The sequence below is a fragment of the Equus quagga genome, chromosome 14 (genome assembly GCF_021613505.1).
Source record: "Equus quagga isolate Etosha38 chromosome 14, UCLA_HA_Equagga_1.0, whole genome shotgun sequence".
NCBI lineage: Eukaryota > Metazoa > Chordata > Mammalia > Perissodactyla > Equidae > Equus > Equus quagga.
Window position 1 is genome coordinate 78,385,782 of NC_060280.1, and position 19,636 is coordinate 78,405,417.

The 19,636-nt window shown below is 43.2% G+C and overlaps 1 protein-coding gene and 1 long non-coding RNA gene across 5 annotated transcripts in view; one reads left to right on the forward strand and one right to left on the reverse strand.

Moving 5' to 3' along the window:
- Positions 1–1,773: 1,773 nt before the first annotated feature.
- On the reverse strand, positions 1,774–11,421 carry LOC124225770 (uncharacterized). The gene is made up of 3 exons (XR_006885094.1): positions 11,353–11,421; positions 8,930–9,068; positions 1,774–2,352 (listed from the first exon to the last, which is right to left on the reverse strand). It is a non-coding gene; the product is annotated as an uncharacterized LOC124225770 (long non-coding RNA).
- A 5,071-nt stretch (positions 11,422–16,492) lies between these two features.
- Positions 16,493–19,636, forward strand: part of APLP2 (amyloid beta precursor like protein 2) — a 74,069-nt gene continuing 70,925 nt past the window's right edge. For 3 of the 4 annotated variants that reach the window (XM_046684941.1, XM_046684943.1, XM_046684944.1), the window contains exon 1: positions 16,493–16,675. In XM_046684941.1, the coding sequence (XP_046540897.1) occupies positions 16,571–16,675 (105 nt within the window). In that variant the 5' untranslated portion in view covers positions 16,493–16,570. The remainder of the gene's footprint in view (positions 16,676–19,636) is intronic. The other variant, XM_046684942.1, reaches the window with a different exon arrangement.

Consider the following 19,636-nt stretch of genomic DNA (forward strand, 5'->3'; position numbering starts at 1 on the left):
CACCACTGGGCTGGCCCCTATACATTTCTCTTTTGAAAAACAAAAATCCTTAAAAAATGTTTCTGTTCAATGCTGAAAATCTGTAGAAAACAGAAAAGAAAAAAGGCAGTAACCACAACAAAAACCTAACCAAAATAATCACTATCAACCTTTATTGGTATCTGTGCCTCCCATCTTTTTTATTCATTTATACAGTTAAACACAACTGAGTTACTTTATTTCGTGATACCTAAGTCGCCTGCTGGCAGCTGGATTGGGTCGCCTTTGGCCTATGTGTCAAACGGCTGGTTTTATATGAATAAAACCACTCCCACCACCCTTTTATTATTGAAACTCTGGTTTATAAAACTTCTCTTCGAAGACAAAAGATCTGTTGTATAGACTGTAAATATTTAATTTAATCCACATCCACTTAGGCCTGCCTGGTGTTTGTTTTTCATTTATATTTCACCATGTTACATAATGCCAAATTCGTCTGCCGATTCAGTTAAAAAAAAAAGGCAAAGTAGGTTGTTGGTGTTGTATAGATACCAAATGTTTAGGCAATCAACGAATTTTTCTTTTTTATCTACTTGGTTTAGAATCGCACATGTGTTCTCCTTCTATGTCAATGGTAGATAAGGGTACTTTTTCCCTTTCCACCCTTTCCCTTTTCAGCTATCTACTTTTTTTAGTTTGGGTTCAAACTCAGGAGTTGGTTAAGGTTAAGGCTTCAATACTCAACCAGTCAAGAAATTTGGATTTGGCCTCTAACATCTGAAAAAGCCTCCTGAAAGTTTAAAACTGCGCTGTCCAATATAGCAGCCACTGGCCACACGTGGCTCTTCAAGGTTAGATTTATTAAAATTAAACAAAATTCAGTTCCTCAGTCACACTAGGCACATTTCCAAGTTCTCAGTAGTCACAGGTGGCTGGTGACTCCTGCGTTGGACAGCGCAGACACGGAACACGTCCATATCTCAGAAAGCTTGCTGGATCGTGCTGGTCTGGAATCACTGGGCAGCAGCTGTGGTCATTTCCTGCACTTTCCAAATTTCCCACTTTCATCTTCCTAGCTTTGAAAAACTTCTGCAGATGCAACTCCTAATGAGGAAACAGTGGGTGATAGATGAATGAGGAAGACAAAACTACCCAGCGAGAGGCCTCTTCCCCTCCCCTAGAGACTGCCACTCTGTCCTGGCCCACGCCTTCGAGCTGCTGGAAGATTTTCAGATGAAGATCTTACCAAGAGACAGAAGAGGATCCACCCATCTAAGGCTCCTTGTTACGTTTATTTGTGAAAGAGAGTTTGAGGATTTGAGGCAAATGTAATAGGTAATCCAGTTTCATCCTCAGGCAAACTTCTAGTCACTGCATCTACCTATTTCCTTCTTGGAAATCAGACTAATGGTCAACTAATAGATGCAGAGTAGGGAGAGCAGGAAATTGGCCAATTCAGTGGCTCCACAAGGTCAATAAGCAGTCAGTAGCTCATAATGACTCTTCTTTTTGTAGAGGACATGCTCTACTGACAGGGCAACAAGATAAGCTCACACCTGCTACTCTTTGAAGCAAGGAAAAATCATTAGCAAGTGAAATTTCTGGTGCATACGTCTTCCCAAAACTCACGAGAAGATTTTTCTTAACAATTCTCTCCACTCTTTCCGTCATCTCACATAGTGCACCATTGTTTAATTTTTCATTGGATTTAATCTCCCTCTGTATTTTTGCATTTGGCTTTTACAGAAGTGTGCTCTCTGGCAATTCTAGAATGACTCAATATACCATTTAAACTTTAAATCACCACATTTTATTAAAATGCCTATAAAGTATTTATTATTTTAATTAACAGAAGTATGTCATTTGCAATAATTACCTTGGGACATGAGCATAAAGTTAAAAACACTCAGAAAGTTTTGTAAAACTATAAAAGCTTTCAGCTGATGACAAATGTGCACTTTAGGCATTATGCCATTTTAAATAATTTTAAAGCAGTTTTCACAAAATCTTATGGAGAGGCCAGCTGAAGAAAGATAAACGTTGGTCCAAACTCCAAAGGAAGCCAAAGGAGGGGCTTCCCCAGGATTGGAGCGGGGAGGAAGTTATGTAAACAAGGGTCTTCCAGGATGAGGTCTCTGTTGGCCCCAGGTCCTCTTCTCTAAACAGACTTTGGGGCCTGTCAGAGGAGGTGCCCTGCTGGATATCAAGGTGCCACAGTGCTGCAGAGGGAGAGAGGCCGTCACTAGGGTACCAAATCTCAAACCACTTAGGTCTCTAATAGACGTGGTCAACACTTAAAATTCTCCTTAGAAGCAAGCAGGCAGCTTGTTTCAGAGCCTCCGAGACAGGTTCGATCTCCTTCCTTCAGAGTTTCTGAGGTAAAAGAAATACATCTGATGAGTTTTCATTTAATGTTGTAAATCTTTCCCTGAATATTAGGCAAATATTAGCCCTGTGTGTCGTCACCATTAACTTCTCTTCAACTCACTGGAGGCTGATCGTCGCTGCCAGCTCCTCACCTTTGCCTCTTTGCAGTAACAGTGATGAGCTTGGAGAGAGGATCTGAGAAACCTCCCTGGTTTCGATCAGCCACACAGAGTTACTAGTTACAGATAACCTCAGTCCTTGTTGATGGGAACGTGCAGACCACCTGTGTAAGTACAGCCACATGCTTACAAAAAAGCATGTCCCTAGGCTACACCTGAGACCCAACGACTCAGAATCTTTGGAGAGGGGTGCCAGAAATCTGCATTCCTACTCACTTTCTTCCATGATTCTCACATTATAATTTAAGACTGAGTGGATGGAAGATAAAAAGGTTTTCTATGCCTTTTACTATGAAGAAACAAGATGAGTCAGAAATTCAGCTAAATCTCTGAACCAGAACAAGGAAAAATTAATAATTGAGAAACAACTCTGGGCAAAAAGCAGAAGTAGAAGAATTTTAAAGCTATGAGTACTTCTAAGGAGTCCAATGACTTGGAATCCCTTAGTGATCATATGTCCCTCATTTTTTAAGCTAGTTCCAGTTTCAAGTATCCTGTCCTATTGCATGAGACCATCAGCAAGTGTTCATCTTCTCTTTATTTCCATTTCTCATTTGTGAAATGAGAAATAGAAATTTTTGTCCTACATACCACATAATGTTTTTGTAAAGATGGATCAAATGAGATAATATACGTGAAAGCAGTTTACAAACTATAAAGTGCTTTACAAACATTATTAGGTCCAGGGAATAGCGAATTGTGTTCTTCTCTCATTGACTAATTCTTTGTCATTTTGGAAAAATCAGTTACTAATTCAATCTTATCTTCTGTGAATTAGGGCTATGTCTTTGAATCATGAGTGAACTCTATTATGGCACAATCAATTCACTCATTGTTTGTCTTTGCAATTGAGTTAACATTTGGTAATTCACAGCAATTATGGAGATAGCTAAGAAGTGTTACTTAGGGCTCTTCACAAATGTAGACACAATTTAAATTCTCATCCTTCTCTCCATCCTTCATATCGTTTCTTTTCTTTTTTGCTGTTGGTTTAAAAGTATCTATTTAGTTTTTTACTAAGTAATACATTTGCAAAAATCAAAAAGTATAAAAAGCTAAAATATAAAGAGTCCCTTTAGCCCTCCATCTCCCAACCAATTCCCACCTACCCTTTGCCAGCAGTCAACGTCCCTGAGTTCTTGAGCATACTTCCAGAGATTATTTTTATGCATACACTAGCAGATATAAATATATACTTTTATATCTGTATATAAATGTTATATTACATAATATTTAGTATACATAGTATATTTTCTATGCTTATCTATTTTTATCGTTTTACTCCTCCTTTTACTTTGTAACGTGATGGCAGCATATTCCAGACACGGCTCTGTATTTGCTGCTTCACTTAACAATATATCCTGGAGATCTTTGGCTAACACAATATAAGCGTTTCCTCAATCATTTTTACAGCTACAGTAAATTCTTTTGTATGGCTGTGCTATGATTCATCTAACGAATCTCATACTGATAAAATTTTAGGTGGTTTCCAATTTTTTGTCATTATAAAGAATGCTACAATGAATAAACTTGAACATTCATTATTTTCCATTTGTGTGAGTATATCTGGAAGATAAATTCCATATGGCCTATTTTCTAATGTTTTGGTTGATTTTTTGGGACTACTCCCAAATTGTGCACATCTTTCTGCAAATTAGGGAAACTGAAATTGTGCACAATACTCTAAGAATAATCTTCCCAGTCCCGAAGATAGCAGGATTGCCCTTCTCTCTTTTGTTCTTGCAAATCAGACCTGCCAGAATTGTAAACCAGTTGTTAAAAATGGCCTAACAATGTTCCAAAAAAGAAAGACTATTAAAAGCAATGACCTAGCCTTGCTGAAGAAATTAAATATCTAAGCACCATAATTTCCAGCTATTTTACTGCTATTTATTTTTACACATTTTTCCCTCTTTAACCCTTGTTCTTTGTTTTGTTTTCTGTCTTAATGGAAGGGTTTGATTAAGGTCAAGGCTGCCCAACACACGACAATAAAAGCAATTAAGAAGAGGGAGAAGGGAAAATACTATTTTAACTGTCAAGTATGTGTGGTGGCTAAATGTTCTGATTTAAAATATTTCCTCTCACTGTCTGATCATATGTCTCAATCTCGGTTTTAGAAAATATAATCAGCATGCAAATATAGAATATCTTAGGCCCAGTAATTCAGTAGCTATCACCTGTCAATGTTTAAGGTGTCAGCAATTGCTTGAGAATTTCAGTTTTCCTTTTTATGTATTTATTTGTTTGTTTATTTATTTATTTATTTATTTAGAGGACGATTAGCCCTGAGCTAACATCTGCTGCCAATCCTCCTCTTTTTGATGAGGAAGACTGGTCCTGAGCTAACACCCGTGCTCATCTTCCTCTACTTTATATGTGGGACACCTACCACAGCATGGCTTGTCAAGCAATGTCACGTCTATACCTGTGATCTGAACCGTCGAAGCCAGGGCCACTGAAGTGGAACGTCTGAACTTAACTGCTACACCACCAGGCCAGCCCCCTCAGTTTCCTTAACGTTAATTAATGCTCCAGGATTCAAAGTGACTCAGTGGCAGAAAGAGCTACTAACTCTAAGGAGGTTTTGAGGTATTTGTTAAGCATATACAAGCTAAACGGCACTACATTCATTTTCCATAAGAAGTGGAACTTTAAGGGAAAGCCACAATCCCCAAAGTTCACTTTAACTAATTGTCTCACCATGATTTTTCTGTCTTACCTGTCCCTTTCTTTGCTTTCCTCACTCCCCAATTTTTTTTTTTCTTGCTGAGGAAGATTAGCCCTGAGCCAACATCTGTGCCAATCTTCCTCCACTTTATAGATGGGTCACTGTCACAGCATGGCTGACAAGTGGTGTAGGTCCATGCCTGGGATCCAAACCCACAAATCCGGGCCACTGAAGTAGAGCACACTGAACTTAACCAATATGCCATGGGGCCAGCCCCACTCCCAAATCTTCCTTTGCCAGAATTTCTCAAGCAGGGGTAAAATGACTTAAAAAAAATAAGTCCTTGGGGCCAGTCCCATGGCCTAGTGGTTAAGTTCAGTGTGCTCCACTTCTGTGGCCCAGGTTCAGTTCCCAGGCATAGACCTACACCACTCGTCAGAGGCTATGCTGTGGCGGCAACCCACATTCAAAATAGGGGAAGACTGGCACAGATATTAGCCCAGGGTGATTTTTCCTCAAGCAAAAAGAGGAAGATTGGTAACGGATGTTAGCTCAGGATGAATCTTCCCCAGTACAAAAAAAAAAAAAAAAAAAAAAAAGTCCTTGCATTTCCTCAAGGGAATGGCTAAAAATGGAGGTAACAGTTTGAGGAACTAAGAGGTCATGGATAACATGTAAAGTAGATGGATAGTTGAGAGCTGACTTGGTTTGGTTTTCATCAGACACCTCGAACTCAGAATAAGAATTGACTTACAGCTAGCAATAGAAAACAACAGAATTTAGGAATGAACCTTCAAAAAATTTTTATAAAGAACTAAGCAAATGGCATGATGAAGAATTAGATAGAAAGCCATTCTTTACCTATTTTTGAAAGCGAGAATCTTTAAACCAATCTGCACCCTTGGTCACTGTAAATTCAGCCTCACAGATCCTGAAAGCTTCAAGCTTAATCTCTATAGGGCAGCAGCCAAGAGCAAAAGATTAAAAACAACCACTACAAGAATAACTTCTCTTGCGAGGATGGGTTATTGCCCCATACATCAGTCTTTATGACTTGAAACTGTTACAATCTTTTTATTTGGTGATGTCAACTTGATTTTGTGATATTCAAGTAGCATTTATCCTCATCAAATATGTCAGTTGATACATTTGCCTTATGCGTAGTTTATCTTTACTGTTCTCTGCGCAGTTCAGTGTAAATGATTTCTATCAGATCTGAAAGGTTGCATACGTAGTCAAATCTCAAAGATTCAAGTAACAGTTATACATTTTTCAAATTACTTGTATCAAATATTCAATTCTGTCTGCCTCTCACAGTTTCTTATTTTATGTTATTTTTATTTTTTCATGGGTCCTTCTTTTAATGGCAATCTCTTACTCTTCAGTTTCACCCCTAGATACTTTTTAGCATACATCTCAAAGGAAAAAATATATATTTTCTCACATAACCATAATGCCATTGTCACGTCTAACAAATTTAACAAAATGTCTCAAAATGAATTTTCGTTTCATAATATTGTATCATGGCTATGTAATTTAGTGTGTGAATACCAGCAAAGTACAGATGGTACCATCCTGGTTTTCTGAAAAGAGCTGGAGCAAATCTGGTCATTCCGACATTAGCAACATCTGATGGCATGATGGCGGGGTTAGTCATCACGTGGTGATTAGTGCCCTGTCTGGTCTGCAACCAATCCCCAAAAGGAGCGAGATCTGGTTTACAACAGTACATTTGGAAACAACTCAAGTCTTCAGCACTTTCATCAAGTACAATGTAACGAGGGGTTTAAAAGCTGATTTAGAATATGTTTCTGGACTGCTGGATGCAGAACCCTTTTTATCTCAAAATTGTACAGACATCATCAAAAGTCTCAGTAGGGCAGGCATCCGGGAGCTGCTTTGAATGCTGCTGACTGTGCTTTTAAGGAGGTGTGCCAGAAAATGTGATCAGAACAACTTCTCATAAGGAGTCAGCAGAGACAGTGCCACATTGAGTTGCCTTCAGAATTTGGGTACCAGGTCACCTTTTGAGAGCAAAGCTACTGAGCGTTAGCATAAACTTATTTCAGGTAGCCATCTGCAGAAGAAATAGTGTTGTGGGTGAAAATATTGGAAACATTCGTTTCCAACAAATGGACAGTAAAATATTTAGTGGTGTTTAAGCAGTATGTGTCAAGTCTAGTACTTAAGAGAGACAGTTCTGGAAAGAGGCAGCCTGGGTTCAAATCCTGTTGTTTCTACCTATTTTCTAGGTAACCTGGAACAAATTATGTAGTCTCTCTGAGCCTCAGAGAGTTGTGACTATTAAATTAAAAATTAAATGAAATAATTTTCAGTTTTTCATATCCCTCGATATTGGAAATGATGTTCCCAAAATAGCTAGTATGAGTGTTCTGGTCTCCTGAAATCTGGAACCCATTGACAACGGATGTACGATCTTTTCATTCTACATGGCAATCTCTTCTGAGTTTGGTTACCTTAGGATGGTACTTTGTGTGTTCTGATAAGATCAAATTTCTGATCTGCAAAGTCAAGAACTACCATGTTAGTTCTTTATAAAAATGTTTTGAAGGTTTATTCCTGAGTTCTGCTGTTTTCTATCACTCAGCTATAAGTTGATTCTAATTTGAGTTCAGAGGTGTCTGATGAAAAACAAACCAAGTCAGCTCTCAGCCATCCATCTCCTTTACACGTTATCCATGACCTCTTAGTTCCTCAAACCGCCAACAGTGATCTTCCTAAAATGCAAATCTGACCAACATTTAGTGGTTCCCCATAGCAGTGAAGATAGTGCTAAAAACTGAGCACCTTTATTTCTCATGCTCCCTCTTTTCTCTGTTGTTTCCACGTGGTGTCACACTGCTTCATGCTTCCCTGTCCATACCCAGCCCAATGCCTGGACTTGGCTGACACCTGCTAGCCACAGGCACCTTCTTTGTCTAAGTTACCGCTAGCTTTTCAAACTCAGTTAAAGCATCTTTTCCTCTGGTAAGTTTTCCTTGTTATCATAACACTTTTTTTTTTTTTAAGGAAGATTAGCCTTGAGCTAACATCTGCTGCCAGTCCTCCTCTTTTTGCTGAGGAAGACTGGCCCTGAGCTAACATCTGTGCCCATCTTCCTCCACTTTATATGTGGGACGCCTACCACAGTATGGCTTGACAAGCGGTCCCATGTCCACACCTGGGATCTGAACCAGCAAACCCTGCGCCGTTGAAGTGGAATGTTCGAACTTAACCACTGCACCACCAGGCCAGCCCCCATAACACTTTTTTAACATTGAACAAAGAGCCTTTATTAAGGAAATTGAGAACAAGAAGCATATCTTTTTTCACCTTATATCCCAAGTAAAGTACATGGCAGACTGTAGGTGCTAAATGAATATCTGTTGAATGAATTATTATGTGACTTTCATATTGATGTCTCATCAGCAAATGTTAGGTTGTATTAATAAAATACACACTGTTTTGAAAAAGGCCATTATCCCACATAGCATGTGAAATATTGTGCTCAGTTTTGGAGTCCACATTTTTAGAGGCTGATTGTTAAATTGGAATGTATACAGAGGTATGAAGATGGTAAGAAGGTCTGAAAACAATATCACAAGTAAAATGGTTATAGAATGAGTCTGTTTACATTTAATAAAGGACTGAGAAGAGAAGGCAGAACGGCATATGACAGCCATCTTTAAATATGGGATGAAGATAAGCTCAGTAAAAAGACAAAATTTCTAACCTCAGAGCTACGAGTTTCTCCATTCTTCCATCATGGATGTTGTAGAAAGGACTTCTACACAGTGTATAAAGATGATCTGAATATCTTCAAACTCTTTGATTTGGGGCTTCTCAAGCTGTGTAATTTCACATCAGTTTTTCTGAAAAGTAAGTACCAGGTAGAAATCACCAAAAATAAGAACTTTTAGTGCAAGTAGTTCCTAGCACTGAGGTTTTTATCATCATTTTATATTTTCTGCACTAAAGGCAGAAGAAATCATTCAAAGTAGCACCCAATAAGAGTACTAAAAAATGTGGTATCATTATGGGCCACTGAGAAAATAGCTATAGCCAGGCAGAACAGATCAAGGAATGGAATGGCGTCGTTCAAATGAAGACTCAGGGATAACAACAAGCGAAGGAAGGTAAACAAGCTGGGCCACAGGGAATAACAGCTCCTCCAAAAGTGATCTGCAGCCAGAAGCAGCTTTTCTGCAGAGCTGTTGAAGATTAAGCTTCAGGGCCGCTCGCTGCTCCAGTCTCCTCCAAGGCCCTGGCAGGGACCCTAATAATCTTGCGTTGTTCATCATTAGGAGGGTACCCAAGATTGTTTAAGTGTTAGGTGTTACAAAACTTGTTTGCTTCAAGCCTGTAAACCAGTTTACCAGCAAAACAAAACTTAGCATAGATGTAGTGTGTTTAAAGTTGTTTTTCAAGCATTGTATTTCAGACACGCTTACATACCAAGATTGCAATCAGTTAAATCAATATTATCTTTGAAAACAAAAGATATTTACACGTATGCTCTAGGGCCAAATTCTTTCTCATGTCTAGACCCTGCTCTGGCAATATCGAATTTGGAGGCTCTGTATTAAGTACTTGATATTTTTGTCTATTTGACTTGTTTGAAAGTCAGATCTTAATTACGTCGTTATGTTCTACAGGTGTAAACCATGTAAAGTTAAACTTGTTCTGCTTCGAGCAGGGCGTTCCTCTGAGAAGTGGTTCCACCTGTTCACCATCAGCGGCAGAGGGAACAGGGAAGCCTTCTAGGCAGGAGGGAAGTACAGGAGAGAAATATGGGAAAAATAGGCAACTGTCTAACTCCTCGTGTCACATTTTTATAGCATGGCTTCTCTATTTATTACTAGAAGTGTGATTTTACAGAATATCACAAAGTTACATTAAAATGCAAGCAAAGAGAATGGCCAGCCACTGATACATTTTTCCATGCATCCACCGAGGGATTTATTAGACTATTATTTTCCAATAGCTGGTGGGGAGTCTGTTAGCATGATGTAAGCAGAAGATGTTAAGTCTCTGAGTTACACAAACAAGATTCAATTTCCTTGCCTGTTAGTTACTGGTTTCAGGCTGGGGGCAAGTTATTTAACCTCTCTGAGCCTGTTTTCTCATCTGTAAAATGAAGATAATACTCATCTTACAAATCTCAATGGTCTCTGTTGCATTTTCCATTTCTTCCCTTCCCCCCAGTGCCTTCTTATCCACGACAAACAGCAATGACAATGACAACAAAACTCTCCACCCATACCCGACAAGACTACTCTATTAGTTCACTCTTAACAAGACACGTCTTGGAAGAGATGACCGTACTTGTGAGCTCTTCCCAACGAGCCATGTAAACCTTTACTTCCCGCAAGTAGATTTTATCCTTACAAAGAAACGACTAACGATCAAGTTCAACGGTCTCGAAGTTCATTGTTCCTTTCTTACTCCTCATCCTACTTGGCCTTTCCTAGCTTTTAACTCTATGCTGTGATGATAAACATTAGTTATACAGAAAAATAATGTAGCCTTCTAGGTTTCTTTCTATGTCTCTTGTTGCTGTCCCCACTGGCTATCTCATGGATTTAACTAGTAGCTTTTGGGTAGGTAATTCCCCAAATTCTAGTTCTAATTCCAACCTCTCTCTGAGCTTTTCCCCAAGTAACCAGTCTGCATCTCGTGTTGGAGATTTTGCTGACATTTCATCATCTGCACTCTCCTCCCATCCCTATAATCTTCTTATTCTTCTCTCTTTCTGCCAATGGCATTGTCATCACCATATTCTCCACTGTGTTTGGCACTATATTTGAACACCCGAGGTTCTTTTAATTCCTCCTCCCCTTCTCCTCCACTGATGCCTGCGGCTAGTGGCTTTCCTTTTGCACCTGTTTCCTTTCTAGTCCCACTGCATCTCTCTTAGTTCTGTCCATATGACTTTTTCCCCAGTATCACAAGAGGTTTCTAGTTCGCCTCCTTGCCTCTAGCCTCTGGTTCATCCCTCATATGGCTGTCAGACTCAATTTGTCTAAAAGCCAACTCCAATGACATCTCTGTCCAAAGAGTTATATGGCTCCTCAGTATCCTTTAGGTAAACCCACCAATCATCCTGCTTTTGCTATTTTTTACAAACCCTCTGCTGCAGTTAAGTGAAATACTCACATACTCTCGTACATGTCGTGTTTTTCCAGTGCCTTTGCTCACATTGTTCCTTCCGTGCTTCTTGTCCTCTCCTGACACCGTATATGCACATCCGGTGTATGTTCCCAGGAAACCTCAGATATAATCTCCTCTATGATCCTTGCCGCAGTCCCCAGTCAGGTGTACCTAACTTCCTGCTTTGTTTTACGTTCTAAAATATGTAGGCAGTTCTTCTCTTAGGCCATTTATGACTTTCCACCTAGTACTTTATTTAGGCATGCACAAGTCTTATCCTCTCTGCCGGATTGTAAAGCTCATGTAGTTACATGTTCATTCAGCAAGTATTTTTTGAATGCCTGTTGAGTAGAACCACTATGCCAGATTGTAGGTACAGAAATGAATAAAAAATAAGCAAAACGTGGTTCCTCCCCTCAAGGGACTCAGGGTATAATTAAGGAGACAGTAAAGAAAATAAGTAATTAATATTCGGTTTACAAATAGTGTAGGGTATAATTAAGGAGACAGTAAAGAAAATAAGTAATTAATATTCGGTTTACAAATAGTGTGTCAGAGGTGCGTACAGAATGTTTTTGGGGACAGAAAGGAGGTACAGCAACTCAGCCTTGGAGAAGAAGGAAGAGCAGAAAAATTCTGTGAGCACGTGATACTTGAACCAAGCCTTACGCACTAAGTCAGTCCTGGACGGGGTGGTAGGTTGGGGGCAGGGGAGGGATGCATTCTGGGAACGGCACAGTTATAGGCCAAGACCAAGGTGTATAACCGATTCATGTTTATTTCCCATACGGTAATGTTCCAACACCTGTCTTAGACCAGGACCGTTCCATTGTGAAGTGTTCCCCGTTCTGATTTGTAATGGGGAAAACAAAGGCAATGTAGTGAGTTGTATCCAACGTTTACATTTTAAAATTATGATCATTCTTACTTCTTTTGTTGTTAAATGTTCTTTCTTTAATGAAACGGTGGTGATAATACACAGCTGTGTCTGAATTTAATGTTTTATTTGGAAAACCAAAACACTGGTCATTTTATTTTTTATTTTTTTTTAGGAAGATTAGCCCTGAGCTAACTGCTGCCAATTCTTTTTGCTGAGGAAGACTGGCCCTGAGCTAACATCCACGCCCATCTTCCTCTACTTTATATGTGGGACGCCTACCACAGCATGGCTTTTTGCCAAGTGGTGCCACGTCCGCACCAGGGATCCAAACCCGTGAACCCTGGGCTGTGACCCCCGGGCTGCCGAGAAGTGGAACATGTGCACTTAACTACTGCTCCACCGGACCAGCCCCTCAGGTGCCACTCTTTAAAAAAAAGAAAAAGTATTAGTGCATTAGAATTCCCTGCAGAGCTTTTTTTTTTTTTTTGAGGAAGATTGGACCTGAGCTAACATCCACCACCAATCCTCCTCCTTTTGCTGAGGAAGACTGGCCCTGGGCTAACACCTGTGCCCATCTTCCTCTACTTTACATGTGGGATGCCTGCCACAGCATGGCTTGATGAGCTGTGCCTGGAATCCGAACTGGCAAACCCCCAGGCTGCTGAAGTAGAACACACGAATTTAAATGCTACAACACCTGGCTAGCCCCCCTGCAGAGCTTTAAAAAAGTATAATAAACTGACTGTTTATGACACCTTAGCCTTAGTAATTCAGAATTTCTGAGGTAGGAGCTCAGGAATTTGCCTTCTAATAAAACTTCTTAGTTGATTCAGAAAAGCATCATGATTTGGGCGCAACTACTCTAGCCGGTTGACCTCACCTGAATTAGGGTTGAATAAATAGGCCAAATGAATGAGTGAGTGCTGCTCATATAAGTATACATTTAGGGACATAAACTGTACATTTTTTCCTAACACTGAAATGTACACATCTTAAGAGTGTACTGATAGAAGAAGATAACTCTTTTATGAGAAAGTCTGATTCTTTTTCTTCTTTTTTTTAATGTAAGGTATTTTATTTGATCTTGTTCTTTCTTTCTTCCTTCTTTCGTTCCTTCGTTCCTTCCTTCCTTTCTTCCTTCCTTCCTTCCTTTCTTTCCCTTTCTCTCTCTCTCTCTCCCTCCCTCCATCCCTCCCTCTTTCTTTTCCTTCTTTCCTTCTTTCCTTCTTTCTTTCTTGCTGAGGAAGATTTGCCCTGAGCTAACATCTGTGCCAATCTTCCTCCACTTTACATATGGGTCACTGTCACAGAATGGCTGACGAGTGGTATAGGGATCCAAATCTGTGAACCTGGGCCGCTGAAGTGGAGCACACTGAACTTAACCGCTATGACACGGGGCTGACCCCTGAAAGTCTGATTCTTAAGAAGATAGAAAAAACAGGTTATTTTAGGGCCTTTTACTTTTGTGCACACAGGGTAATAACACGGAAACAGTATTCTTGCAAAGACTTGGCCACTGATGTGAACTTATTTAGGATGAAAAAGTATTGTCTGAGAATTGCAGACTAGGTATGCTCTTGTCTGTGTCATTTAATAAAAAGAGGGTAACATTTTAAAGTCAAGAACATTGATGAATGGTGCAATAAACTCTTGTTAATAATCCATCAGTGACCCAAAAATGCAAATAAACTTCCTTCAAGACCTAACTGATTTTCGAGTGAAACCCCCTAAATCATTTTTTTACATTTCCTAGTTCCGTCCCACAATATTAAAGCTCAGTCTTGAATACACAGTCTCCAAGGCATGAATATCGAGGTCACGGTTCTAAACTCAGGTAATTTCACTCGCTTTCCTCTCCCCATTTAGATTCACGGCAATTTAGAGATCCCACAGTTCAAGTTTCTGACGCTGTGTTACAGGACTCACCTAAGGCTCGGCACCAGCGCTGGGACTAACCCGTCAGGGACACTGTTTCCATACATACTTTCATAGGAACTTGCACTTGGTAACATGGTGCTTTACCCTCATTTCACCCTTTATGGTTAAGTCCTTTCATGTTTTTCACTATTGTACATTCATTTTTCATTGAATCACACAAATTGGTGAGTTGAGACAGGGTGTGTTTTTTTTTCAGGGAAAGATTCACCCTGAGCTAACATCTGTTGCCAGTCTTCCTCTTTTTTTTTTTTCCTCCCCAAAGCCCCAGTGCATAGTTATATATCGTAGTTATAAGTCCTTCTAGTTCTTCTATGTGAGCCACTGCCACAGCATGGCAACTGACAGATGGGTGGTGTGGTTCCACAACCAGAGTGAACCTGGCTGGCTGAAGGGCTGAGAGTGCCGAACTTTAACTACTAGGCCCTCAGGGCTGGCTGGAGACGAGTTTTTAGTATTCACACTTGACAGAAAAGGAAAGAGAGTCCAAACGATGAAGAGAATGCCCATAGTCAGGTGGCATGCTAGTCGGCTCGGCTGCCAGGACGACTGACCACAGACTTGGGGGCTTAAACATCATGAGTTTATTTCTCACAGTTCTGGAGCCTGGGGAGTCCAAGATCCTGGCACTAGATTTGGTTCCCCGATGAGGGCCCTCTTCCCCACCTCCTTCTCACTGTGTCCTCACCTGGGGGTGACAGGAGAGGAGGTAAGCTCTGTGGTCTCTTCTCAAAGGACACTAATCCCGTCCTGAGGGCCCCACCCTCATGACCTCATGAATCCTAATTACCTCCCAAAGGCCCCACGTCCAAGTACTATCACAGTGGGGATTAGGTCTTCAACATGTGTGAGCTTTGGGGAGGACACAATTCAGTCCATGGAGACAGTTCTCGAACTAACTGGTTTCACTGACACTGCACAAACACGCGTCGAGGTCTCCACTGAGAGAGGCCCTGCAGTATGACATGCTGCACACTGTCTTGTCGGTGGCATCAGAGAGGTCTACACAGAATCAGGGGCCAAGTGCTACAATGGGAAACGGAGTCTGGGGATCAGAAGCCGATGATGCTATGTCCAAGTGAGCAGAGACGGCACGACAATGTCTCAACAGGTGGCAAGCGGGGAGCGGGCACTGCAGGCCGAGGGAGGGCTCTGGAGTGGAAAGGTGCGGGCTGTTTTTGGGGAATGGGGCAGAGCCTGCCAAACCACCCGGAACTGGGCACGTCACCCAGTAAGGCTGGAAGTCCAGCGTTCTGCTCATCGCTCCACTGTTCAGCCTGCGGACACTCGTCCCTTCCTTCTTACTGTCTGTTTCCTGGGGTAGAGACCCTGTTTTCTATTTATTTGGCTGAACCTAGAGGGAATAGCAAGGACTCTGCGGAGGGTGGTCTACAAATCACAAGGCCGTTGAAAGGAAACAAAGCCGGCGCGGCCCGGCCGTGGCAGCTGGCGACCGGGCCGCAGCGGGTCTTCCCAGTCGGAGTGGAACGCAGCGGAGCGAGAAGGCGGGGAGAACCGGTGTTTTGCTAGCGCGCTTACTGCATCAGAAAGAAAAACGATCGTTTCCTAACACACACGAGCGAGGGGAGCCGGGCTCTAAGGTCAGCGCGGCCCTTGCACCACGGGTCTCCAGCGCGGGCAGCGATCCCGGCTCGAGCGCCGCCGGGGAGGAAGGGCGACGAGGAGGCCTGGGAACCGAGGTCGCAGCGCGGGGCGGCGCCGGGAAGGGGTGCGCCCGCGCGGAGTGGGGAGCGGGCTGCGGCCCCCAGCCCGTCCTCGCCTCGGGGGAGGGCCTTCGGCAGACCTGCCTGGACTCGGAACAATTCATCCTGTTTTGTTTGTTTCAAAGTTGTTTTTAATAAAACCATTTTCAGAACCAAAAAGGGGCGGTACCCAAAGGAATCTGAAAAATACCCCGCAGGGGCGGGGGAGCGGGGCGAGCCGGTATCTGGAGGCAGCAGGCCGACCGACCGGCGCAGCGCCGGCAGATAAGCGCACTCGGGGCGGGAGGCCGCAGCGAGCCCCGCCGGCCCAGGCGCGGCCCCCGACCCTCAGCGCACGCCCCGCGTCCCGCGGCCGCTGGCTCCCGGGCAGGGGCGGGGGCGGGGCCGTCCGCGGCCGGGGGCGGGGCCTGGCGGGGCGTGCGGCTGGGGCGGGCGGAGGTGCGACCTCTGCCATCCCCTGATTGGGTCTGGGCTGAACAAGGGGCGGTGTCTTGGGTCGGCTCTGCGGGCCGGCATTGGGCGGCGGAGAAGTAGGGCGTGGTTTTATGAAGTCAGTTCCGGTTGGTGTAAAACCCCCCGGGGCGGCGGCGAACGGGCTTCAGATGCTTCTGGGTCGCGGTGGGGAAAGCTAGTCGGTTGGAGTGTGAGAGCTTGGGAGCCGAGCGCTAGAGCGACCCGACGAGGGATGGCGGCCACCGGGACCGCGGCCGCCGCGGCCACGGGCAGACTCCTGGTCCTGCTGCTGCTCGGGCTCACAGCGCCCGCTGCGGCGCTGGCCGGCTACATCGAGGTGGGGACCGGGCGAGCGCCCGAGCGCAGTCTCCACCGTCCGCCGAGGGCGCGCGGCCTGCGAGCGGGCGGGCGGCGGGGTCCTGGACTGGCCGCTGGGGGCCGGCGCGGGGGGCGGTGGGGGTGGTCTGGCGCTGCGGCGGGTCTGGCGCGCCCTCCCCCGCCCGCCCCTGCTTTGCGCAGTGCTTAGCGCTGGAGGTCGGGCTGCCTCCGCCGCCGCAGAGGCCAAATGAAAGGCATCGGGGCTGCGGGGCGCGGGGGCGGCGGGCCGCCCCAGCCACCGTCCCAGCCACGGCACCGCCACATCCTTTGGGGGCCACGCGCGGCCCAGACGCCCACCCCGCCCTGCCCCCGGACAATGCGAGCCTCTGCCGTGCGCCCTGCGGCCTCGCCGGCGGTCGAGCTCCCTCCGGGGCGGCCCCGCGCAGACCCCAGGCCCCGGGCCGAAGCGGGCAGCGCGCTCCCCGCGTAGGGTGGTGGGGCTTCCCGCCGGGAAGCAGCAGATGCGGTCTTTGTTGGCAGCGTAGGCTTGGCTGTGGGGATGCGGGTTTCCCGGTTTGGCCCTTGGAAAGTGCGGCGGTGCTGCCCGGGCGAGCGCGTCTTTGGCTGCGGGGTGAGAATGCTCTTGCACCAAGCAGCGGGTGTGCCTTCTGCTTCCTCTGTGCCTCCCTCTCGAATAGATCCACCGCTCTGGCGTCGGGCCCTTGAGAGGAATTGTTAAATATAGCTGTTTGCCTAAGTCTCATAAACAAGGGGGACCCTTCTCTGGTGGTGTGAGGTTCACTGAGTAGAGAAGGTACCCGTGAATACGTTGTAAAAACTTTAGTTTAATCGTGCTGTTTTGGTGTCAGCATTTAGTAGTCCTGCATCTTGATAACTCCGTAAACATCTTTGTGCTGCGAGACGGTTAAGTGGCCCGGATTTGTGGGTGATTCCAGGGTTGCTGGGTCAGGGTGGGTGCTGCGGCGCGGTGTGGACGCTGCAGCTTCGTTGAAACGGTTCTGTTCCTGAGGGAGACCTGGGACTTTATTTTTACTTGCCTTCTCGAAATAGTGCTTGAACTGTCGGACTGGAATGCGTGTTTCTGGTGTAGTTTATTTCTTTTCCCTCTTCACTGTTTTTAAAATTACAATGAATTTCTGCGTATTTAGCTAATTTCAGAGAGAAGTGAGACTGGGTTTGATTACATAGGCATTGAGCAAGAAGTTTCTAATAAAAACCTCGAGTTAGAATGTTGCTCTACAAGAATGATTAAACATTTCCACGGGCAAAACACATCTAATCAGGAACAAACCTTCTCCGATGGAACTGCTTAAAACATTTTTATTCATCCTGATTAAAGCTTTATGATTTCTTAGGGGAAAAAAGGAAGTTTTAAATAGAAATAGTTAACGTTTATATACACATGCTTTAGAGTATGGTTATTTTACTTTGCACACAATGGCTAGATTTGTGTCTGTGCTTCCCCATATGATGTCTCATGAAAGCAGACTAGATCAGTGGGATGGGAGGGGGAGGGAAAAAAGGATTTTGTATGGAATATAGAATTTACCTCTTAGGTCAGGCTGTCAAAAACCGTTGTTCACACTCTTTTACCTTGCTTCCCAGGGGTATGAGTAATTTCAGGCACTGGTGAATTCGCAATAAAGGATTCATCAATTTTAATGCACTTCTTCCTTTCAGGGTTAAGAAAAATAACACGTGTGCCTGCAGAGAAAAAAACTAACAATATCAGAATTAGTTGTTGTGGATTAAATTTGTTGCGCACAGCATTGTTCAACTGAAAATTCTGGCTAGACAGAAAGTAAGAATTAGACATTTTCCTAAAATGTTTTTTAAATGCTGTTTTATGGTAACATCTGTTCTTTAGAACTATATTTTTGCCCACACTTACTAAATTATCTTTCAAGTAGGTTTTCTTTTTGTCAAGCAGACAGAAATTTATTCATACGTATATAATTTGGTGGTGTTTATTTGCTTTCAGGCAAAGGACTGCCTAAGCCTTAATTTAGATGAGAACGCCCTAAATCAGGATTGTCTTTGGGAAGGTCCTTACTGAGATTAGCCCATGGGATTCTAGCCAAATCCCTGATCAGGTTGCTTGGCACAGAATTATTGATTGGCGAATCTTTAGTGTTGCTTGGTGTTGACTGAATTAATCTCTTACACCTGTTTAAAAAGAAAAAATATACCACCTCTGTACTTAGGGTCACTTCCTCTTTTAAATCCAAGACGAGTTCTGTTGTGTGGATGCTCCCGTTTAGGATTATCAGACAGTATTTGTGCAGAAGCTCTGCACTCTGTACAGTGGACGTCCAGGCTTCTGAGAGGCAGAACTTAATTCTGCCACATTTAAAAAGTGAGTTGGCCATTCAGTAGCTAGTTTTGAAGAAACTCACAGTGTGACAACTGAGGCTTTGTGTTGGTATTTCTGAGTGGCATGGTGTAGTGAATGTGTGCTTATGACTTGGAGAGATGCCAGCGCTTCTGATGGGAACATCAGTCGTTATTTTATCATAACTGTTAAAAACCTTTTGATAAATATGACAAACTAAGTTTTATCAATCAAGTCCTCCTTTCAGAGGGAATTTGTTTTCGTTGTCTAAAGCTGGACAGTCCAATAGTGTAGCCACATGTGGCTGCTGAGCTTGCGTTATGGCTAGTGTGATTGAGGAATAAATTTTCCACTTTATTTAATTTTAATTAACTTTACCTTTATGTTTAAAAACTAATATTCTATTCAGTGATTGGCAGACAACTGTGTTTGAAACAACTTGGTCATGTGAATCTACTTTTTTAACTGTGCGTTTTATAAAATCTAAGTACAGATCAAGAATTTCCTCTGAAAATTAAGCCTCTGAATTGAGATTACTGTAAGTGTAAAATGCACACCAGATTTTGAAGACGTAGTATGAAAAAATTGTAAAACATCTCAATTTTTATATTGATTACACTGAAATAA